Below are 19,065 nucleotides of genomic sequence, written 5' to 3' on the forward strand. Positions count from 1 at the left end.
AAACTCAAAAACTTTTAATCCATACCATTTAATCCAAACAGATTCATCATATGTAGGGCTTAGCGACTAAATGATAGGACTGCGAAATAGAACGAAGACGTTAAGAAAACAAGCAATGGTCCTACCAACATCTAAATATATAGCAATCATGGACTCTTGTAGGGAATATGATTGGGCCTTTAAAGCAATGCATACGATTTGCTTCAAATTAGTCAATGTATTCCAACTTCAAAAGATCGAATCTATTCCTTTTCTTCTCTTTAATAAAGCAATGGATTAGTAGTGGCCGACTTAGACACGAAGACAAAGACCTCCACGCACTTAAGACTTGAAACGCAATAAGTTGGAAGTATTAATAATCCTCTGTTGTCTGTGCTAAGAATTATACCAACATTCACGAGAATATAATCTCACATCGGTCTAACATAACTTAATCGAGTGGTTTATAAACAAAGCCTAAACCTTCTCAGCCTCTTACACCAACAACGTGTAAGAACAAGACTGTTAGGGTAATTCAATGTATTCAAGTGAATCGGAACCCCATAATAAACAATATTGTTGTGTGAGATGGTCAAATCTCCCATCTACAACAACAAATTTTCTTGGCCTAAGTATCATTTGTGAGACGGCTCATGAATAACAAAATCTGTGGGCCCGATGAATCCACAATGATCAGTAAAATCAAAGAGAACAATATTATTATTGTGTTTGGACTTAGAATTTCAACAAACTTTATCGCCAAAATGAATTAGCAAATTAAATTAAAGCAGCTAGAGATTGAGACGCGTGAGACTTTAAAGTTGAAACAGACGGACCAATTTAAGTCTAAATTACTTTGTTCGATCCGAATTAAACCAAATTTGAACATAAATTATATGTTTAAAATGAGGGTTCAAATACAAAAATTTTGGATTCGGTTCAAAATACAGAAATCTTGTCTTACTTATCCATACCCTAACATAGATTAGGTTGTGGTCTGAATTACTTGTAAATACGTGTAATTGTCTGATGGGGAACTCATTTTTTGCAAGCCATATTTGTACTCTCATTTTAAAAAAAAAGGCTTCTACGGTGTCGTTTCTCTTATTTGCCATTTACTGATTTACCGTTCGGTCCAATCTGGATTGCTCTCCACGCCAGCGAGCGCCCCCAAGTTTCAACAGTTCCGTTTAAACCCAGAATTAGGGTTTATGCTCAATTGCGGCATCTCGTGAAAGCCCTTATGATTTTGAAATTCGAGCATCGAATTCCATTATCATAGTTGCAGATTAGAATGACTATCTCCAAATTATCCTCTTGTGTTGCCATAGCCGCGGTGGCTGCCTCCGGGTCCTCGTTTCAGAGCCGCGCGTATGCTGACTCGCCGTTTCGCTTCTATCCATTCTCTTCTTCTTCTACTTCCTCTTCGCCGTCTGAAGAGGACGAACTTTCGAATGCAAATTCTGAACATGAAGAGCCAAGAAAGTTAGTTGGGTTGGACCCGGAGGCACTGGAGAGAGGTGCCAAAGCTCTTCGTTATATAAACAAATCTCCTTTAGCTAAACAGGTTTGAGCCCTAATTTCAGGTTTTGGTTATTAGCTCTATTAATAAAAAACTGAATCATTCAATTTTGAATTACTTCAAAGTAAATTCAATTGGCTTAATTAGTTCACCGTACTTCTATTGCCAGGTTTTTGACCTGATGAGGAAGCAGGAAAAAACTCGCTTGGAAGAATTGGATGTTGAGAAGGCTCATTATGAAGCTATTCAGTCTCAACTTGACAGTGTGAGTGATGATATTATTTCATGTTTATTGAGCTCCATTGGCATTAGTTGTTTTCATCCTTAATTTGAGTTGTGCAATACAGCTATTAAATGCATTTTCTTTCTTAAACTATTTGGTTGCATGCTCTGCGGTACGTTTAGTTGAATTTCCCCATTAGCAATATTCTCTAATATTGCTAAGAAGTCTCATGGTTCTCAATACGAGCACCTAATAATATCATCCAAAGAAATTGCTATATTTCTAGTTATTAAGATGAGTTTTAAATTTTATTTTAGTCTTCTTTCATAAGACTAAGGGAACCCCAGTGGGCGAGGGCCACCATTCTGGCACAATGGTAATGTGCAAGTAAACCCCAGATAATTGGAGTGGTCCCTTACCTATACATAAAGTAAATCGTGAAGGTTTTTGCTACGGGACTTGAAACAAGGCCTCCCAGCTGGAAGTTCGTAAAATTGCCCAGCAAGGAATGGGTACTTGTGGGGACTGATTTTAGAGCTTTTAGTTGTGTCATTTAGATATGCTAGTGTTTTCCCTATGTGTGAGAGTGTACATACTATTATAATTGTGGATATACATATAGGGTATTTTTGTCTTATGAACAACGCATTTGTGTGATTCCTCGTGCTAAAACTTGTGTGCAAGTAGCTGCCAATATCACAGCAGATTTCTCTCACATTTAGGAAAGCATTTTAGCTGTAGAAAATATTATTGTTATGTCCCATCCATGTTTTCAGAGACGTGGTTTGATTTGGAAATCGTTGATTTACTATGATTGGCAGGACAGACAACAGAAATTGGCTGAAGAGCGGAGAAATCTGGTGCAACAACAAGCTCAAGCAAAGGCGCAAATGCTGCGATACGAAGATGAGTTGGCGAGAAAAAGGATGCAGGTTAGTGTTTTACTTTCAACAATTCTCTTAAACATTTACAATGTCACAAGCTCCGTTGGTCAAAGCATTCACCTGGTGGAAACAAGTAATTTTCGGTCAGAGTGGAAGGTTGTCCATATTTGTTGCCCATTTCATTGTTTACTACTGCATTGAAATGTTATAACTTCATTGATTACCTTCCTTTTTTGACACGTGTTGTGGAAAATTTAGCCAGCTTGATTTTGCTCTTACTCTGAAGTCTGAACATCGATTTCCTCAATTTTTTGCCTCCTCTGAATTAAATAAAGGCTGAACATATAAATAGTTGGTCTTTTGGCTGGACTGCTACATTTTTACTGTCATGTCATCATTGGCAGGAAGATCATGAGGCTCAAAGGAGGCATAATACTGAGTTGGTTAAAATGCAAGAAGGATCTTCCAAGCTCAGCATCGGCAGACAGAGAAAGAAAGAGCAGAAATAGAACGGGAGACCATTCGAGTTCAAGCCATGGCTGAGGCTGAAGGCCGTGCCCATGAAGCAAAACTTACTGAGGAACATAATAGAGAAATGCTCAGACAACGGATTCATGGTGAAAGAGAGAAATGGCTCGCCGCGATTAATACAACATTTAGTCATATTGAAGGTATGTAATAAGGTGGTTATTATCAAATCCTTAATTTCTCGAATTCAGGGCCAACTGAATTATATATGTACTGTAGTGAAAATTCAAATTGTTTTGGTTTACCCACATCTCTTCCATTCCTGGTTGGTTTCTTATTAATTGAATCCAATGCTTCATATGGTACACAAGCTATTGAAGCTAATAATATTATTTGGAGCATATTATTTATGGAGAAATAGATGCTCAAGCAAAGTCCGGTCAGCCTTCATTTTTGCCTGTCTTGTCATTTTATAAAAAGGTTATCTTTTTGTAGGTTGAACTATATATTCACAAAAACACATCATTTTTATTAGACTATACTTTAAGAGAGGATATTTGTGCTATTACTGATTTCCGGAGATAATTTGCAGGGGGTTTGAGGACATTGTTGAATGACAGAAATAAGTTGCTTATGACTGTTGGAGGAGCTACTGCGTTAGCAGCAGGAGTTTATACTTCTAGGTTTACACCCATCCTTCTTGCAATTTAGCTTTCAATAATTATTTATTTGGAGGAGCCACTGCATTTGTTAATTGGATTCCACAAGGCAGGGGGGGGATACATCGCCTTGGACGCGATGAGGAGCATTAACTTTATCACCTTTATGTAGAACCTGGGTAGTAGATTTCGCTAAATGGATTACTTATCTCAATTTCTTTTGGATATCTCTGCTCTATTTATAGGGAAGGTGCTAGAGTTACCTGGGGTTATGTTAATCGGATACTGGGCCAGCCATCTCTTATTCGAGAATCATCCATTGCCAGATTTCCACTGTCAGGGGTTGCATCTCAAGCAAAGAACAAAATTTTGAAATACAGTACTGCAGCTGGGACTGCGGGGTTTTCAGAAAAGAGAAATGGTTTCAGCAATATTGTTCTTCATCCCTCATTACAAAGGAGAATAGAGCATCTTGCAAAAGCTACAGAAAACACCAAGACTCACCAGGCACCCTTTCGCAATATGCTCTTTTATGGACCTCCTGGCACTGGTAAAACTATGGTGGCAAAGGAGATAGCTCGAAAATCGGTATGGTGGACTTCTATGCATAGAACTTATTAATGTACTTCTTATGTAGATTAAAACCCTACTTGGCAGGATGATAAATGAGTATTGGTTTGTGATCTGTTTAATTGCTTGCTCCTCTAGGACCTCTACTCATGTCTTGAGGTGGGATTGATCTCTGCAGGACATCTCGAAGTGTGACTGCATAAATGAAATTGCATTGCATTCCATTCCTTAGACATCAAATCGTTGTTGAGTCTTTGGAAGTTGGATTTTGTTTGCCTTTTTATATTTTGATAATACGTAGGGAATGGCATCTGTCATATAGTATGATGATTTTCTGAAACTACATAACTTCTATTAGGAGCTCAGTTTCTCTTATAGTAATTGTCAATAATGTGCAGACTTGGTTGCATCAGTTATTCAGATAAATAGATGATTGCTGGCTACCTCATGGTAAAATTTGACCTATTGGTTTAGGATGCCTCCCTGTATGTTGTGCAGACTAAATGTTATGAAGTTCTTAATTTCAAAAGTTTTTCTGCAAATTTTTTTGCCATTGTCATTGAATCTCAAGTCTTCTTTACAGGGTCTGGATTATGCCATGATGACAGGAGGAGATGTTTTGCCATTGGGGGCACAGGCTGTCACCAAAATCCATCAAATATTTGATTGGGCTAAGAAGTCAAAAAAGGGGTTGCTCCTTTTTATTGATGAGGCTGATGCTTTTCTATGCGAGTAAGTTGGACTTGTTATATCCCCTTACTCGGCAAATCTGGATTATGCATATAGTTAATCTGTTAAAGGAAACATGTTGGGCCTATACTTGATAAACATTAGAATAGCTTAGCCCTGTTTATGGATTAAACTTAGAGAAGGGTCTTCTTTTTTGTTGGAATTTGTGATATACATGACATGGTATATACAATATTGCATTTAGTGTAGGTTTAACATAATTTTCCCATTGTCGTATTGTATGTTTCTTGAGTGTTGTGTGGTGTCAGTTTGTCAACACCTCAACTTGGGATAGTGGTTGAAGACGTGATTTTTGTCATGATTAACTATGTATAATGAGTGTTGGTGTCTCTCAGTTGCAGGTTTAACTGCAATGTTTTAAATTAACTTTAGCCCTTATCTGTTGTGGTTCAATAATTAACTCTTGTGAACTCCATTTGCCCAATTTGGACTATAACCAAGGTTATGACACCCTTTGTTGTGAGGTTTAGAACAATTGTGATGCTTGTCGTTGGTCTTTCAGGATTGATGTTTTTTTTTTTTCCATCGTGAGTCATTTGAACTAATCCTGGAATAAGGTTATAATGCTACAATTGATCTGATGTAGACGCAATAGTGTATATATGAGTGAAGCCCAACGAAGTGCTCTTAATGCATTGCTGTTTCGAACCGGTGATCAATCAAGAGATATAGTTCTCGTCCTTGCCACAAACAGACCAGGAGATCTAGACAGTGCTGTTGCTGACCGTATCGACGAAATTATTGAGTTCCCACTTCCTGGAGGAGAAGAACGCTTTAAATTGCTGAAGGTTTATTTGAACAAGTACCTTTCAGATGAAGGCAACAAGGAGTCCGGCTTGGGCTCTCTACTCAAAACGCCACAACAGAAGATCACTGTTAAAGATGTTTCTGAAGAAGTGATTCGAGAAGCTGCTAAGAAGACAGAAGGGTTCTCTGGTCGTGAGATAGCTAAACTCATGGCAAGTGTGCAAGCCGCTGTCTACGGAAGCCCGGATTGCATATTGGATCCCCAGCTGTTGAGGGAGGTTGTAGACTATAAAGTTGCTGAACATCATCAACGATTAAAATTGGCGGCTGAAGGTGGTCAACCAACTCATATGGGGAATTAGCTGCTGAGGTTTTTGAACTCTTCCGCTCTTCCTCTTGAGAGAATTTTGTTGTGATTTGAATTTTAAAGTTAATATAAGCTTTTGATCAATACCAATAATTTAATATTATCCTCATTTATATAGGAGATATGGGTTCAGCGGAGTTGATACAAGAAGTCCTCCTCCTTACCCTAATTTCTCCTCATGAATCTGCTACCCGATATTTGAACGAGAAACCAAACATGAGTTTGAACATGTCAATGGGTTGCTAAATTACTTTGTAATGTGCCTTTGTTCTCCATTTAATTGCTTTCTTTCAGCAGACTGTCTTGGCCACTTCTTCAGTACAGTCGGTATGCCAGGCCCGTCTATAAATGGTGGACTTCATTAGGTCGGGACCAGGACCACCAAGTATGCAAGTACCAAGGACCAAACTAAAGGGACATATCAAAGGGCAAAAAGAGGCCCATGGACCTAAAGCTGTGTAAAATGGTGCGAGCCACTTAGTACAAGGACTGAACCATTTTAATTGTATCATTTTCAAACTTATAAATCACACGGTTAACTCTTAGCTAATTAGGGCGAGACATTTTATATTTCTAACAAAATCAACGACAGAAGAAGTTTTCATTTCCAACTTCACAACAGGGGAGCAATATTGCTTCAGATTACAAGTAATAAGTTGTAATGTTTGGTCTTACATGCATCTTTTTGGAGTACAAATCTATGACATGGAAGCAAGGAACCGCTTGAGGCACCTATTGTAGACGCAAGGTCGCTCCAGGTGAACCAAATGCCCTGCCTTCCTTATGCCTTGAAAGCTTGCATTGTCTCCTAACTGCCTGTACTCAAGTGAAAAAAAATCAAGCAATATATATGTTAGTTAGTTCTCTAGTTAGACCATGACTAGCTATAAATTTATGACTAGTTTGGATATATTACTCTTTCATGTTTTGTGCAAGTGAGAGGTTGAAAATCTGGTCATTTTCCCCCCACAAGAGATGGATTTTCTTCAAAACAGGAAGATTGAAAAGTGACATGAATCAGTCTCAATTATAATCAGCACAAAAGGACAAAAAGATAATGATATTTCAAAAACATTAAGATTTGTCCCCGCTATTTCAAATGTTGAGGTGGATGCACATGATCTATGTGAAATCGTGTGTCCCATCTGATTTGTATGAAATCGTGTGCGTCCATCCCAACATTTGAGATAATTGTGACAAAAAAAATATTGAGATGCGTAAGACTTTTGTTGATATATACTTGTGCGAAACTGTGAATGGTTTCGTCCTTGTTACTTATGACTAAACCCTCCAGCAATTCTGCTCTTTCCTTCCTGTTAGTGAACATCACCTGTAATTGTCACGCCAATTAGTGCCAAGCAAGAATATATCATATACATAATAAATATAAAGTTGATTAGGTGAACAAATTAAATTAGATCTTCCCTACAGCCTCTCCCTATGGAATAGAGACTTTCAACTACTTCAATCCCCCAAGAAAAAAGTAACAAAAAATACGCGTTTTTTTTTTCTAACGGAGAACAATCCAGTAGCGTGTCATTTGGATAGCCCACTAAGCTCAAACTCGAGTCGGATTAGGCACGTATAAATCCTTCCAATAGGTTAGTTAGACCGAGACCCCGCACAAACCACTTGAAATATTGACGCTAGTTTATAATCAAACTCCTGACCTTGAGTGAAATTTTTTACACCCTAGGTTCGGAGAGATAATCAATAAACCATTACCAAGTGGTTAATAAAAAATAGACATTCATGATTACTATTATCACCCTCATTCAAAAGCAGAGCAGCTGAGCAGCAAAAGCAAGTTCTACCTAATCTACTAAAGTTTAGCATTGCTCCTACTCCATGAATGTCATGTTGGCAGCAACAATCAATATACATCTAATACAATCATGTACACTTTAAGGATGAGAGTAACGAATTAAGCATACCTCAAGAAAATCTTTGTGAAGCCGATCCGGGAACCAGAGCTTTTTGTAAGTAGCAACAGAGAGAAGTGCCTTAAGACCTTTAACAGAAGAAGGCAGAAGAAGCTCAGAAGAAGAAGTGAATCCGATACTACTTAGTGTAGATTCACTAATGGAGTCAGTCATAGCCAAGATTGATCCAGAAACAACCATGGCTTCAACAAAATCAGTATACAACTCTGCAATCTTAAAAGCCACCATCCCTCCATAACTAAACCCAACCACTCTACACTTCTCCACCCCCAGCTTCCTTAAACCAGTAACTAAACACTCCGCTTGAAACTTCGGCGACCGGTCCGGCTTGTCGGTGACTGAGCCACCGAAGAAGAGAAGGTCAGGGATGTAAACAGAGTATTTTTTTGTCAAGGCACCAACTTGGAATTGCCAGGTTACAATTCCCTCTGCAGCAAAACCATGTATTAGGACAAGTACAGGCTTGGTTGGTTTGGATATAGTTTTGGGCTCCTTTTCCCCTTTTTTGGGTTTTTTGATGGTTTCGGTTGGAACCCAGAAGTTCATGACTGTCCCTGGCTCAATCTCTACTGCGTGGGGCTTCACTCCTGCCATTTTCATTAGCCCTTGAAGTAATGGCTTCTGTGCTGCCACCAGGTTCACCATGTCTTTGTGTTGGTTATAGTGATAATTCAGGCAATTAGTGTATATGTGAGAGACAGAGAGGGGGTTTTAAATCAAGAAGAGGAAGGAAAAAAAAAAAAGAGGTTTGGTGAGGGGTTGTTATCTGTTGCCTGTTGCTACCCAAAAGAAAAGTTCATAGAATTAGAGATTTAATGCAAGAATTGCTATTGGGGTCTTTAATGACCCATGACTTTGTTACTTAGAAACCAAAACTTGTCAAAGTATTTTTAGGCCCACATGAATTCAAGTTTGCTGATATCACAGACTCACAATTCCTTCCACTATTAACACTAATATCCCACATCGGATCGGCATAACTCAACTGAGTGATATATAAGTAACTCTTTTGCACCTCTCACACAAGAACGTATTTTCTGGGCTTAAAAACCAATGATGATAGCTCACGAAGAACAAATACATACGGGCATGTGGTCCCTAGGAAACAATATTCTTGATGTGTTTGGAATTGGATTTTCAACATGGTATCGGAGGTAGTCTCTACCTTCACTTGTTAGGTCTGACATAACTCCTCCCACAAATGCGGGGGCGGGGGAGTGTCAAGAATAATATCCCTCATCGGATTGACATAACTCAACCGAGTGACATATAAGTAAATGTCTTGCATTCCCATAAGGACGCATTTTCTGAGTGTAAGAATTAATGACGATGACCCTAAAATAACAAATCCATGTGAGCCTGTAACTCCAATATCTTTCATATGTTTCAGCTTGGATTTTCTAACGTGCACGACATGGATCTGATTTTCTTGTTCAGTATTGTTTTTGTTGCTTAACTACAACCGATTAACCATAATTTTTTTTCCTATTCATATACAAGGTTGTTTGAATTTGATCAACTGCATCACCTACCCTGGCCAACGCATGTCTATGCCTTGTGGTTGACCTTACCATTGCCCAAAAAAAAAGGGGTTTTGCTGTCCAATATTAGCTTTATATGTCCACCTCCAAAACTTTTTTTTTGTCTTGCAGTTAGTAATAGATGAATATATAATATTGATTTCTTAAAGTTAAAACTAAAAGATTACACACCTATAGGAAGCAAGTCTTGGCCTAGTGGCTAAACCCTTATGCAGTGTTATTAAAACTGGATCGTGTCAGTTAGTCGGGTTCTTTTAAAGTACTAAATATGCAAGTGACTTGAAAAAACCAATCAAATCGGGTGATTTTTCATAAAAATTGTTGAACTGTGTCGGTAAAATTGAATGATTTTTCAAATTTTTTCAAATTTTGAGTTATTTATTATATATTGTTAGTTTATGAATTGAAACTTGATTTTCATATCTATTGGGTGTATTGTTTTGTATTAAATATGTGATGCAAACTTTATTTTCTAATTTTTTAAAATTTTTATGGATGATCATATAATATTATGTATTTTTAGTATTTTTTTGAAGGGATTTTTAATATAAATATAATTTTCGTATTATTTTTTATTTTTTAATTAACCCTGCACTTGGACCGATGACCGGCACAATTTATAGAATATTGTTCTTATTTTAAGGCCTTGACCTAAAAGAGCCAAATGAATTGTGTGTCTCTAAATATATAAGGCAGTCTTTTTCTTCATTCGAGAATTCTATATGGTTGAGCCCGGTACATATGAGTCCAAAATAAGGCCCAAATTAACTTACGACGCGCTTTGAATCAAATTAAAATTTTTCGGAACGGGCCCAACTCGGACCGATAATTCGAGACTCGACCCGATATATACTTCTAGCCTTTTGACCGCGGCAAAATTGGTGTGGGGCAGTTTGGACTGAGTACTTGTTTTTAATAGCTCGGTCCGTAGGAGGAGCCCAAAACAAGGTCTTTTTGAGGCCCAAAATAGGGTCACGTGCTTTGACAGCAACACCCTACACATATCCTCCCAAAGATGAATTTTTTTAATTTGTAGAGTCAGGAATTTTACAACTATTCCCCTCTCCTCGGTAATTGTTGAAATCCAAGTATTATGTGGCAGTAATAATTATAAGTTAACACAGTTTGTTTCAATATCATTTGATATGATTATTTTACGATACTTTGACTGCTATGTCACATCGCATGATTAGCTGATGGAATTAAACTTCATTCGTACACATGGACAGAGACAACTTGAACCCCCCCCCCACACGACAAATATTCCTTTGTTTTTTTCCTCGGCCTGAAACGCTGCGTACACAGTAGTTTCTGGTTCAGAAGAATACAATGATCCTGATCAAACACACAGAGTAATTAGACTCTGATCAGTGGTTTATCTAGAGAGAGTTATCAGAAATTCTCACCCCAAACAATCAATTATATTGTTCATTTTATGAGATTTCGGTTTCTATTGATACATCCAATTATTCTCACAAGTTTATTCTTTGTGGACGCAACAATTAGAGTTTGGTCCAAGTCATTTAAATCCATGAAAAAAATTAATTAGTGTCTAAAAGTGGACTTTGCCCATAAATACTAATCGGTAGATTTTAGTCTAATCAATCTGATATTTTTGTTCTTAACAAGAGTCGACATCGACATGCATGGGTGTCACAGTCCTCACTGTTGTTGTGAACTTCATGAGATACCCAAAGAACCAAAGAGGTACGGTAAAACAAATATTAATTTAATTATATAAATTAGTGATGACAATCACAAAATGAATTTTTCAGTCCAAAATACATTGAAAATGTTGTCCGTTCTAGGCCACTGATGCGCATGGATTTATTTTTCACAAGCCATCCCCATTTAGACTCATGAAAACGTGTTTTCAAGGGAACCAAATCGGCACCTAGTGCAATTGTCCGTTTTAGGCCATTAACTCGAATAGATTTGTTTTTCATGAGGCGTCGCCATAGATACTTAAGCCCATGAAAATGTATTTTCAAGAGAATCAAATAGATGCCGTAGATGCACTAGGCTCACATTGAAAATACTATCCTCTTTGGGCTTCAGGTCTTTTTTGCTTATAAACCACTTGATCGGTTGAGTTATACCAGACGGATGTGATATTTAAGTCTTCAAACAAAAAAGAAAAAAAACAAAAATGTTGATATATATATATATATCTGGAAAATGGTAAATATAACTTTTTTTGATAAATAAATGAGAAATACACCTAAGAGAGCTCAGTGAAGGATGAGAAAAGTGAAAGGAAGAAAGAAAAAGAATGTGCTAATTAAACAAATAATTTTTTTTTACTCAACCATCACCATCAACAATATCATCATGCGATAAATATTTGTTGATTTTCTTTTCTTTTAAATATATAAACAATTCATCTTGTGAAGTCATGGACAAGGCTTGTTGGTCTGTCTGTGACGTTGAGTCGCCAAGAAAGGTATGGAATGCCTGTGTTATTATGATGATCAGCTGAGTCAAAATGGCTACTGTCTTCTATGAACTTGAATTCATTTCCCTGAGAATAGCATGCCATTTTCTGTGAACTCTGCTGTGACTGATCAGGAACCCATGCATTGTAACTCTGTTGTTGCTGCTGCTCCATCACTCCTGATGCATCTCCACTTCCACTCCCATTTGCTGCCGTCGCTCTCCTCTCTTCCTTCTTGAACCGAATCCCACACGCATTGCACAATGACTGCCACATCACCAAAAACAAAACAAAAACCAGTAAATACACAAACTAACACGAACACTATAGACAACTGTGGCGGCGAAATACGGACGAGGCTGTGATGAACACCCCGCCAGTAACGTATTGTACGCTTTGGGACGAAGCCCTCACGTATTTTGTGACAAGGAAGGACTCAACCCAACAGCCACTTTGTTATCTCTATACCAGTTCAGTTTTATACTCGAGATGGTCATTCCGTGTGCACAATAACCACCAATTTAGTCTTGAATAGAAGTCGAGTGCACAAAAAAGACGGACCAAAACCCAAAATAGAGCTATTAAACTCGACGATATTACCACTAGGCTAATGTCAGATTGTTCAGCAGAAAAATGATCATGCATCCCCCTTGAACCCATGATCTCCTGGTGATCGAAGAGTGAGTAGCCAACTTAGCAATCAGCCTATATTCTACAGGGTGTACAATTTATTGGTTGAAGAAATTAGTACCTTTGGGCCTCTGGGTCCATTTCTCCAAAGAGGGGTAGAGGTGGTGTCACAGTTGGTACATCGACGAGCGAGGAGGGGATCATTGGTTGAGTTGCTAGTATTGCTGCTACTACCATTGTTGCTTCTTCTACAGCTGTTGGTCTTGTGAGTTGGTGGATAGGTTGAGGAACTTTTGGACTGCCAAATGTCCCAGCAGAAGTTGGAAATACAGCGATTTCTCTGCTTCTCGTGATCATCTTGATCGCTTAAACGAGTGGATGGGGTACCAAGAGATAGTGTACAATCAACCGATGATGGTAACGAGGACGTGGAAGAATACATGTGGGTTGTTTCTTCATAAGATTTGTGATTATCAGGCATGGAGAAGCAACTAGTGTTGCCTTGGCTGTGAAATAAACCACATGAACATGCTCCCACCTTGTTCCTTCCTTGACATCTATGCATCATTTGATCTTGAGAGTGAAGGAGAAAAAGAGAAAGGAAGGAGCGCTAGGCAATGAGAGAAGATTGAAGAGATGGTGTGGAGTTTGTAGTTAAAAGAGAGTGACAGAGAGTACGAGCCAAATAGTAAACTGAGAGCGATGTGTAATAATTTAGTGTTTGAATGAGGAGGGGGGTGAGAAGACTGACAACAAGTGTTTGTCTGGTATCTTTATAGTCATTTTCTTTTTCATTAAAAAATTATTTTCTACTACAAATACGTACATTTAGATGTATTTCGCCATTTTAATGTATACTTTCAAACAACTGAGTGGGTGTAAGCATCTATTCATCAGAAGAGCACACATCATGTTGACAATAGATAAGACTTGACCAAAATTCATGTAAGTAGAAACCCGAAAGTGGGACAAGTACATGGATAAGATTCCACAAGAATATATCCCAAGAGATTTTCGAATTTCCAACTTCCTACCTGATCAAGCATCATAAACTTTAAATCCAGAGAGATAACTAATTAAATTATGTATCTCAGTTAATTAGTCAGTGAGTGTATTGAGTGTTGTGTGTGTGTGGGTGGTGTGTGGCGCTACTAACAATGAAAGAGAGAGTTGGGTCAAAAGAGAGCCCACGTGACTAGCTGGAACAGTCTTCCATGGATCTGTTCTTCGCCGATCACGAGGACCTCTATTGGGTGTTGGATTCTCAAACCCTCTGTCCGTATCCGTATAATCTCTCTCTCTGGGCTCTGCGACTGACTGCAAGCTTCCCAAGGAAAATGGAATAGTCCTCAATCTTTCTCTTGTTCCCATCCCCACGCGCCACCCTGTCGTCTGTCATCTCCACGCAATGATCGATCATTCGCTGCATGCATCACATGCATCTGCCACTGGTACATTCAAAGCCAACCCCTGACCACCCACCTGGCTGACCATGACCCACTCTCACTCATCAATAATTTCATTGTTTTTTTAAATTTATTTCGAGTTCTTGGCATACAACAATTACTACTAATAATTAAAATTTTCCATAGCTTTTCTCGGAACGTCATAAGTCACCTCTCAAATTTCACGTTGAGCGTAATCATAAGAGTGCTCAATCGTCATAAAATGTTCAATTTAATTTGATCCATAATTACTACTCAAAAGACAAGTCCATCACCACAAGCCCGGTAAGGTACCAGGTGATCATAAGGGTCAGCAATGTTCCTGAGAGAGAAATAGAGGTATCCCAAAGAAGATATTCTGCAATCATCAAAACAACAACTAGTCCTCCTCCCCTACTTGGCTTACCAAGAGAGACTCCATGTTCAGTCAAAGAAAAAAGGTCAACAATAAACAAAAACAACAACGAAAGTCGAAAACTATACAAGAACAAGAAACATATTTTTTTTAAAAAGAAAGAGGTTGTAGGCCCCACATAATCCATCGTAGCTGAAAGCCCTCTGAAATACGAGTGGCTTGGGTATGCTGTAGTTAAAATTGAGGAGGAGGACAATGAATTGTTTTTTAATATAAACGTGTTTTGATTAGGTTTGATTGACTCTTGAATAAAAATCCAAAATATTTTGTCTATGTTACTATGAATTTAATATTTATTTGAGATAAAAAAATCATGTTTCAACTCGTAAATCCGATCAAAACATATTTGGTGCCCTCCTCTTTAAGTTTTTCTCGCTTTAAAATTAGATTCGTGAAGGCACACTGAAGTAATCGACCCCATTCGATCAAAATATTTTTAAAAAAAATATGAAGAGAGGAAGAGAGAATCAGATCGTCTAGGGATTGGTGAACCAGAACCATATAGTCCGACGAACGGGACGACCACCGCTTTCCAAAAGATGCTCCTCTCTCTATCTTATTTGCTTTGTAAACCAAAACTATCACGGTTAGGCTCTAGACACGATGCACCCACATATACACGCGATCCAAATTTTCGTGAACCACACGATTTGATTTCCCACTCACTTTGGTTCACACGCTGGGTTGATCGAATTGGGAAAAAGATGAGACTGAATGAGGATCTGGTTTATACTCTTTTTGCGTGAGAAACTCTGGGATTTGCTTAATCATCATGCAAACCAAGAGAAAATAATTAAGGTTTTACATGCTTTGAATTAATATCAATCATGTTGTTATGTGGCTCGTTGGATTTGGTGGGACCCAGTTGGGTCTCGTTCCATTTTCCAAGCTAATGAAGAGGCAGAACGGATCTGCACTTCTGCAGAGGCAAATGATCTAAATTAAATATTATTATCAGTCAATAAATAAATCAATCTCGTATCATTAATCAAGGTGCCACGTGGGTGTCTAGGGATATTTACATGCATGCATGCAAAATCTGTTCAATTAAATTAAAACCTACAAACTAAATTAATTTGAATAAACATAAAATAAATTAACATTCCTCAAAAGCATCAAGATACAACTGGAATGTCTGTCTTCCCCTTCCCCCATTTTTTTTCCTCGCTCTCTATAGCAGTTTCTTTCACTTTCTTGTCGAAGGGGTTATTTGGGATTTGTCAAATAATAAAATGTTGTTTTTGACGCAGGAGGATCTTGGAAGGCTTAAAAGCAATAAATATTAATGGAGAAAAGAAAAAGGTAGATAATTGAGAACCCAATGGAACAAAGTCACATGGATTTTTGACCCAAAACGAATAATATTGATTTTTAATGTTGAAATTTTAGAACTTCTCAATAGTGTTGGTTTGAGAAAGAGTAAATATATTGGCTTGGAACGTTGAACTCATTCAACACCTTTTGCTTTGTTATATTGGTATTCCATTTGTGGACCTACACACAGATGGATCCCCAATACCAAGTGAGGTTTCCACAATTTCCTCGGGTGCATCTTTTAATTTGCTTCCTTCATTTCAATTTTCAAGGAAAAGTGTGTGATTGGTTACACTAATTTAAGATTGACCACAATTGTGAAACTTCTACATATATGTATTATCTTTTCTCATTTAACTATGCTTGGTAATACAAATCATTATATACCGAAATTACGAATCATAGAATGATTTTAGCAAAAAAAAAAATCATTGCTTCAAATGGTTAAATTAATTATTGAATCTTTTAGCGCATGCGTGAGAGGTTGTAAGTTATAACATCCACTCTTGAGCGATTTGACGTTATTTGCGATCATCTCCAGTGATAAATGGGCTTACTTGGGACTCGGCTCGTTTGTCTCTACTACTAAACTTTCGGCCATCTTGGAGAACCATAGTGAGTATCCAACTAAAACAAAACCCATTAAACCCAATAAAAGGAAATGGACTTGGATGGAGTCAAAAAGAAGAAAAACAAAGCCCAACTCCAGAACTCCCAACTCCCAACTCTTTCCTGTGACGTGACTACAACACATTCTTGTTTGTATCTGTTTGTGTCTCTCGATTTGGGAACGAAAAGCTTGTTCTTGTTTCAGGGGACTTGATAATTCTGCAACAAAATATCAAGCTCAACATTTCAGATTATGCAGGCAATAGAACCATTAAAAACATAGATATGGCATATGACGATGCCTTCTAAAACTTCCTAGAGCTTTTTCTTCAAATCTCAAAGATGAAATTCTTCCATGAGATCAAATTACTAATAACATTACTAGCATTTGGAATGCATAAAACAAACCTTGAACGGAGATTCTTCTAGCCATTTCGCTCTTTCAGAGCTGGCTCGTCGGGATGTTACCTTGATGTTGATGGCTAGATGACTCCGATGAGCAAGAGAACTGTACGGGATACGCTGAAAAGCCTGGAGCCTATCACCAGTCACCACGTGTCCTACGGTGTTCTAGTTGGCCACGTTCTTTAGTGAAATTACCAAAGAGGCTCCATGACATAGCACGACGTGTGTCAGGAAATAGAAAGATCCAAACCGTACTATTAAGGATAACCAAACGACGTCGTTAGGTCTCTGCTTGCCCCTTTTCCCATATTGTAAATAGTTTCCCTCTCGTTTCCCGCACAAGTTGATTGGGGTGTTTATCTCTACATCACTGCCATTTCCGTTTCGCGAGCAGGAATTGTAATTTCTCTAGCTCTCTGCTTCTTCTGGATCTTAGTATCAGCAAACGGAGGTAATTTTGCTATGGTAGATCAATTATATTTTTCAATTGTGATATGCTGTTTAATCTTGACTTTGTTTTCCTTCTTCTTATAGTGAATTTCGCCTTCATAGCGCTGGTTAATCCCCAAATTTCTCGACTATATTCCTCGAAATATCCTTTGTGTTTTCTTGCTTAAAGAAGAGAGAATATCGGCACATGTGGCTGGGTATGATTTCATTCCATCAATTTGCTTTTCTTAATGCCTCGCGTGTGCCTGAATGAATTTGATTTTGCTGATGAATACTGAAATTAGCGTTTTCTGAACTAATTTTAGTTTTGCCAGCATCATCGTTCTTACGTGTCTTATCCATTGTGTGGATCACTGTCGAGCCATGTGATTTGATGAACTTGATATTGGATCTTCGTAGTAGTGGCTACTTAAGGATTCAAGATGGCTACCCGCCGGTCGAATGAATCCAGAGAAATTTGTTGAGTAGATAATTGACCATAGGTTATGGTTGCTAGATTCTAAAACAATGGCACTCTGTATTGCTAGTTTCATTTCATTAGAGCTGTTGATGCCTCAAGCTGCAGAAGAAGCTTCGCATGCCAAGTTAGAAGACATGGAAACTGTAAATTAGTGCGACAATCTATGGTTTATTCTATGTTTAGATGTATATTAGAGAAAACACAGAGGCTCTATGACTGACAAATTGTTCCAGATTGTCAAGAGGAATATCTATCGTCCAGTATGATATTGAAATGGAAGAAACATGTGCTAGATGTTGCCATGTTGGTGTCTTAAGTTATGATGAGATGTTAAGCAATGCGGTGTCAGGTAAAATTGAAGGTTGGCATGAGAAAGTTGAACGATAGTTTTTAAGGATTAAGACACTGCACCTTCAGGAGTATTAGCTGATCTGTAATGTAGCATTTCCTTTGGATTAGGGACAGTAAGATGAATTGACAATGTGGTTGAGAGCCATTGCATTTAAATATGTCAAAGACACATAACATGGGTAAACTTTTTCTTTGTTTTAGGGAGAATGGATTAAGCAGGAAATATAGTTTCATTAGTTGAACAACTTTTTGCGCCTTGCTGTCCAGCTTGAACTAGGTTTTAGGGATGAAGACAAGTTGGAGGTCATTACTGTCATGGAGATGCCGAAAGAAGCTTAGTATATGAAAATAAAATGTGATAAATGTAAGAGAACTGATTGAGAATGATTGAGTTTTAAGTGATGATATGAAAATCGAAGCCAGAGACGTAATGAATTTATTAGGAGCCCACAAGTAGGAAACTGAGGAAATGTTACTTAAGCAGACTACTGAAGGGAATATTGCAATGAGAGCTTCCATTTACACCAGCTAAGGCAGTGATCGGGTTGTGCAAGTTGTCTGACATAATTAGGCAAATGGACATTGTTAATGATACATTATTCACTTTATGCAGCAGATAAAGTGTGTGACAGTGATTAGTGTTTCCAAGGACAGACAGTTGCTTTCAGGTTTATTATGATATCACTCACGTATGTGGACTTTGACGAGTGAAAAAGCTAGTTTGTATTTTCAAAACTCATTGACCAACTAACTTGCTCAAATTATTCAAATAATTTGTTGTTTTACCTTTATACCAGTTCACCATTATTCCGTCAGCAGACAATTTATAATGCTTGTTTAAATTTTGAGTCTTTTATGATATGGGTATTAGCTTTTCTTTGAATGGGATATAGGTGTTA

At 37.9% G+C, this 19,065-nt stretch overlaps 2 protein-coding genes, 1 long non-coding RNA gene and 1 pseudogene across 3 annotated transcripts; 2 read left to right on the forward strand and 2 right to left on the reverse strand.

The window, feature by feature from the left end:
- The first annotated feature begins 1,106 nt into the window (after nucleotides 1-1,106).
- On the forward strand, nucleotides 1,107-6,272 carry LOC120013884 (annotated as a pseudogene).
- Nucleotides 6,273-6,709: 437 nt separating this feature from the next.
- LOC120013885 (epoxide hydrolase 4-like) lies at nucleotides 6,710-8,873 on the reverse strand. Its single transcript, XM_038865855.1, has 4 exons — nucleotides 8,104-8,873; nucleotides 7,410-7,499; nucleotides 7,086-7,153; nucleotides 6,710-6,985 (listed from the first exon to the last, which is right to left on the reverse strand). The coding sequence occupies exons 1-4, from the start codon at nucleotides 8,755-8,757 to the stop codon at nucleotides 6,868-6,870; spliced, it is 930 nt and encodes a 309-aa protein (XP_038721783.1). The 5' UTR covers nucleotides 8,758-8,873; the 3' UTR covers nucleotides 6,710-6,867.
- A 3,160-nt stretch (nucleotides 8,874-12,033) lies between these two features.
- LOC120011894 (GATA transcription factor 19-like) lies at nucleotides 12,034-14,116 on the reverse strand. Its single transcript, XM_038863057.1, is given in 4 exon segments — nucleotides 12,034-12,354; nucleotides 12,839-13,274; nucleotides 13,909-14,032; nucleotides 14,035-14,116. Coding segments are annotated over 4 exon segments (963 nt in total).
- Nucleotides 14,117-17,223: 3,107 nt separating this feature from the next.
- On the forward strand, nucleotides 17,224-18,993 carry LOC120013891. Its single transcript, XR_005471494.1, has 3 exons — nucleotides 17,224-17,356; nucleotides 17,440-17,552; nucleotides 17,670-18,993. It is a non-coding gene; the product is annotated as an uncharacterized LOC120013891 (long non-coding RNA).
- The last annotated feature ends 72 nt before the right edge of the window (nucleotides 18,994-19,065 follow it).

Source organism: Tripterygium wilfordii, chromosome 13, assembly GCF_013401445.1.
Source record: "Tripterygium wilfordii isolate XIE 37 chromosome 13, ASM1340144v1, whole genome shotgun sequence".
Classification (NCBI taxonomy): Eukaryota; Viridiplantae; Streptophyta; class Magnoliopsida; order Celastrales; family Celastraceae; genus Tripterygium; species Tripterygium wilfordii.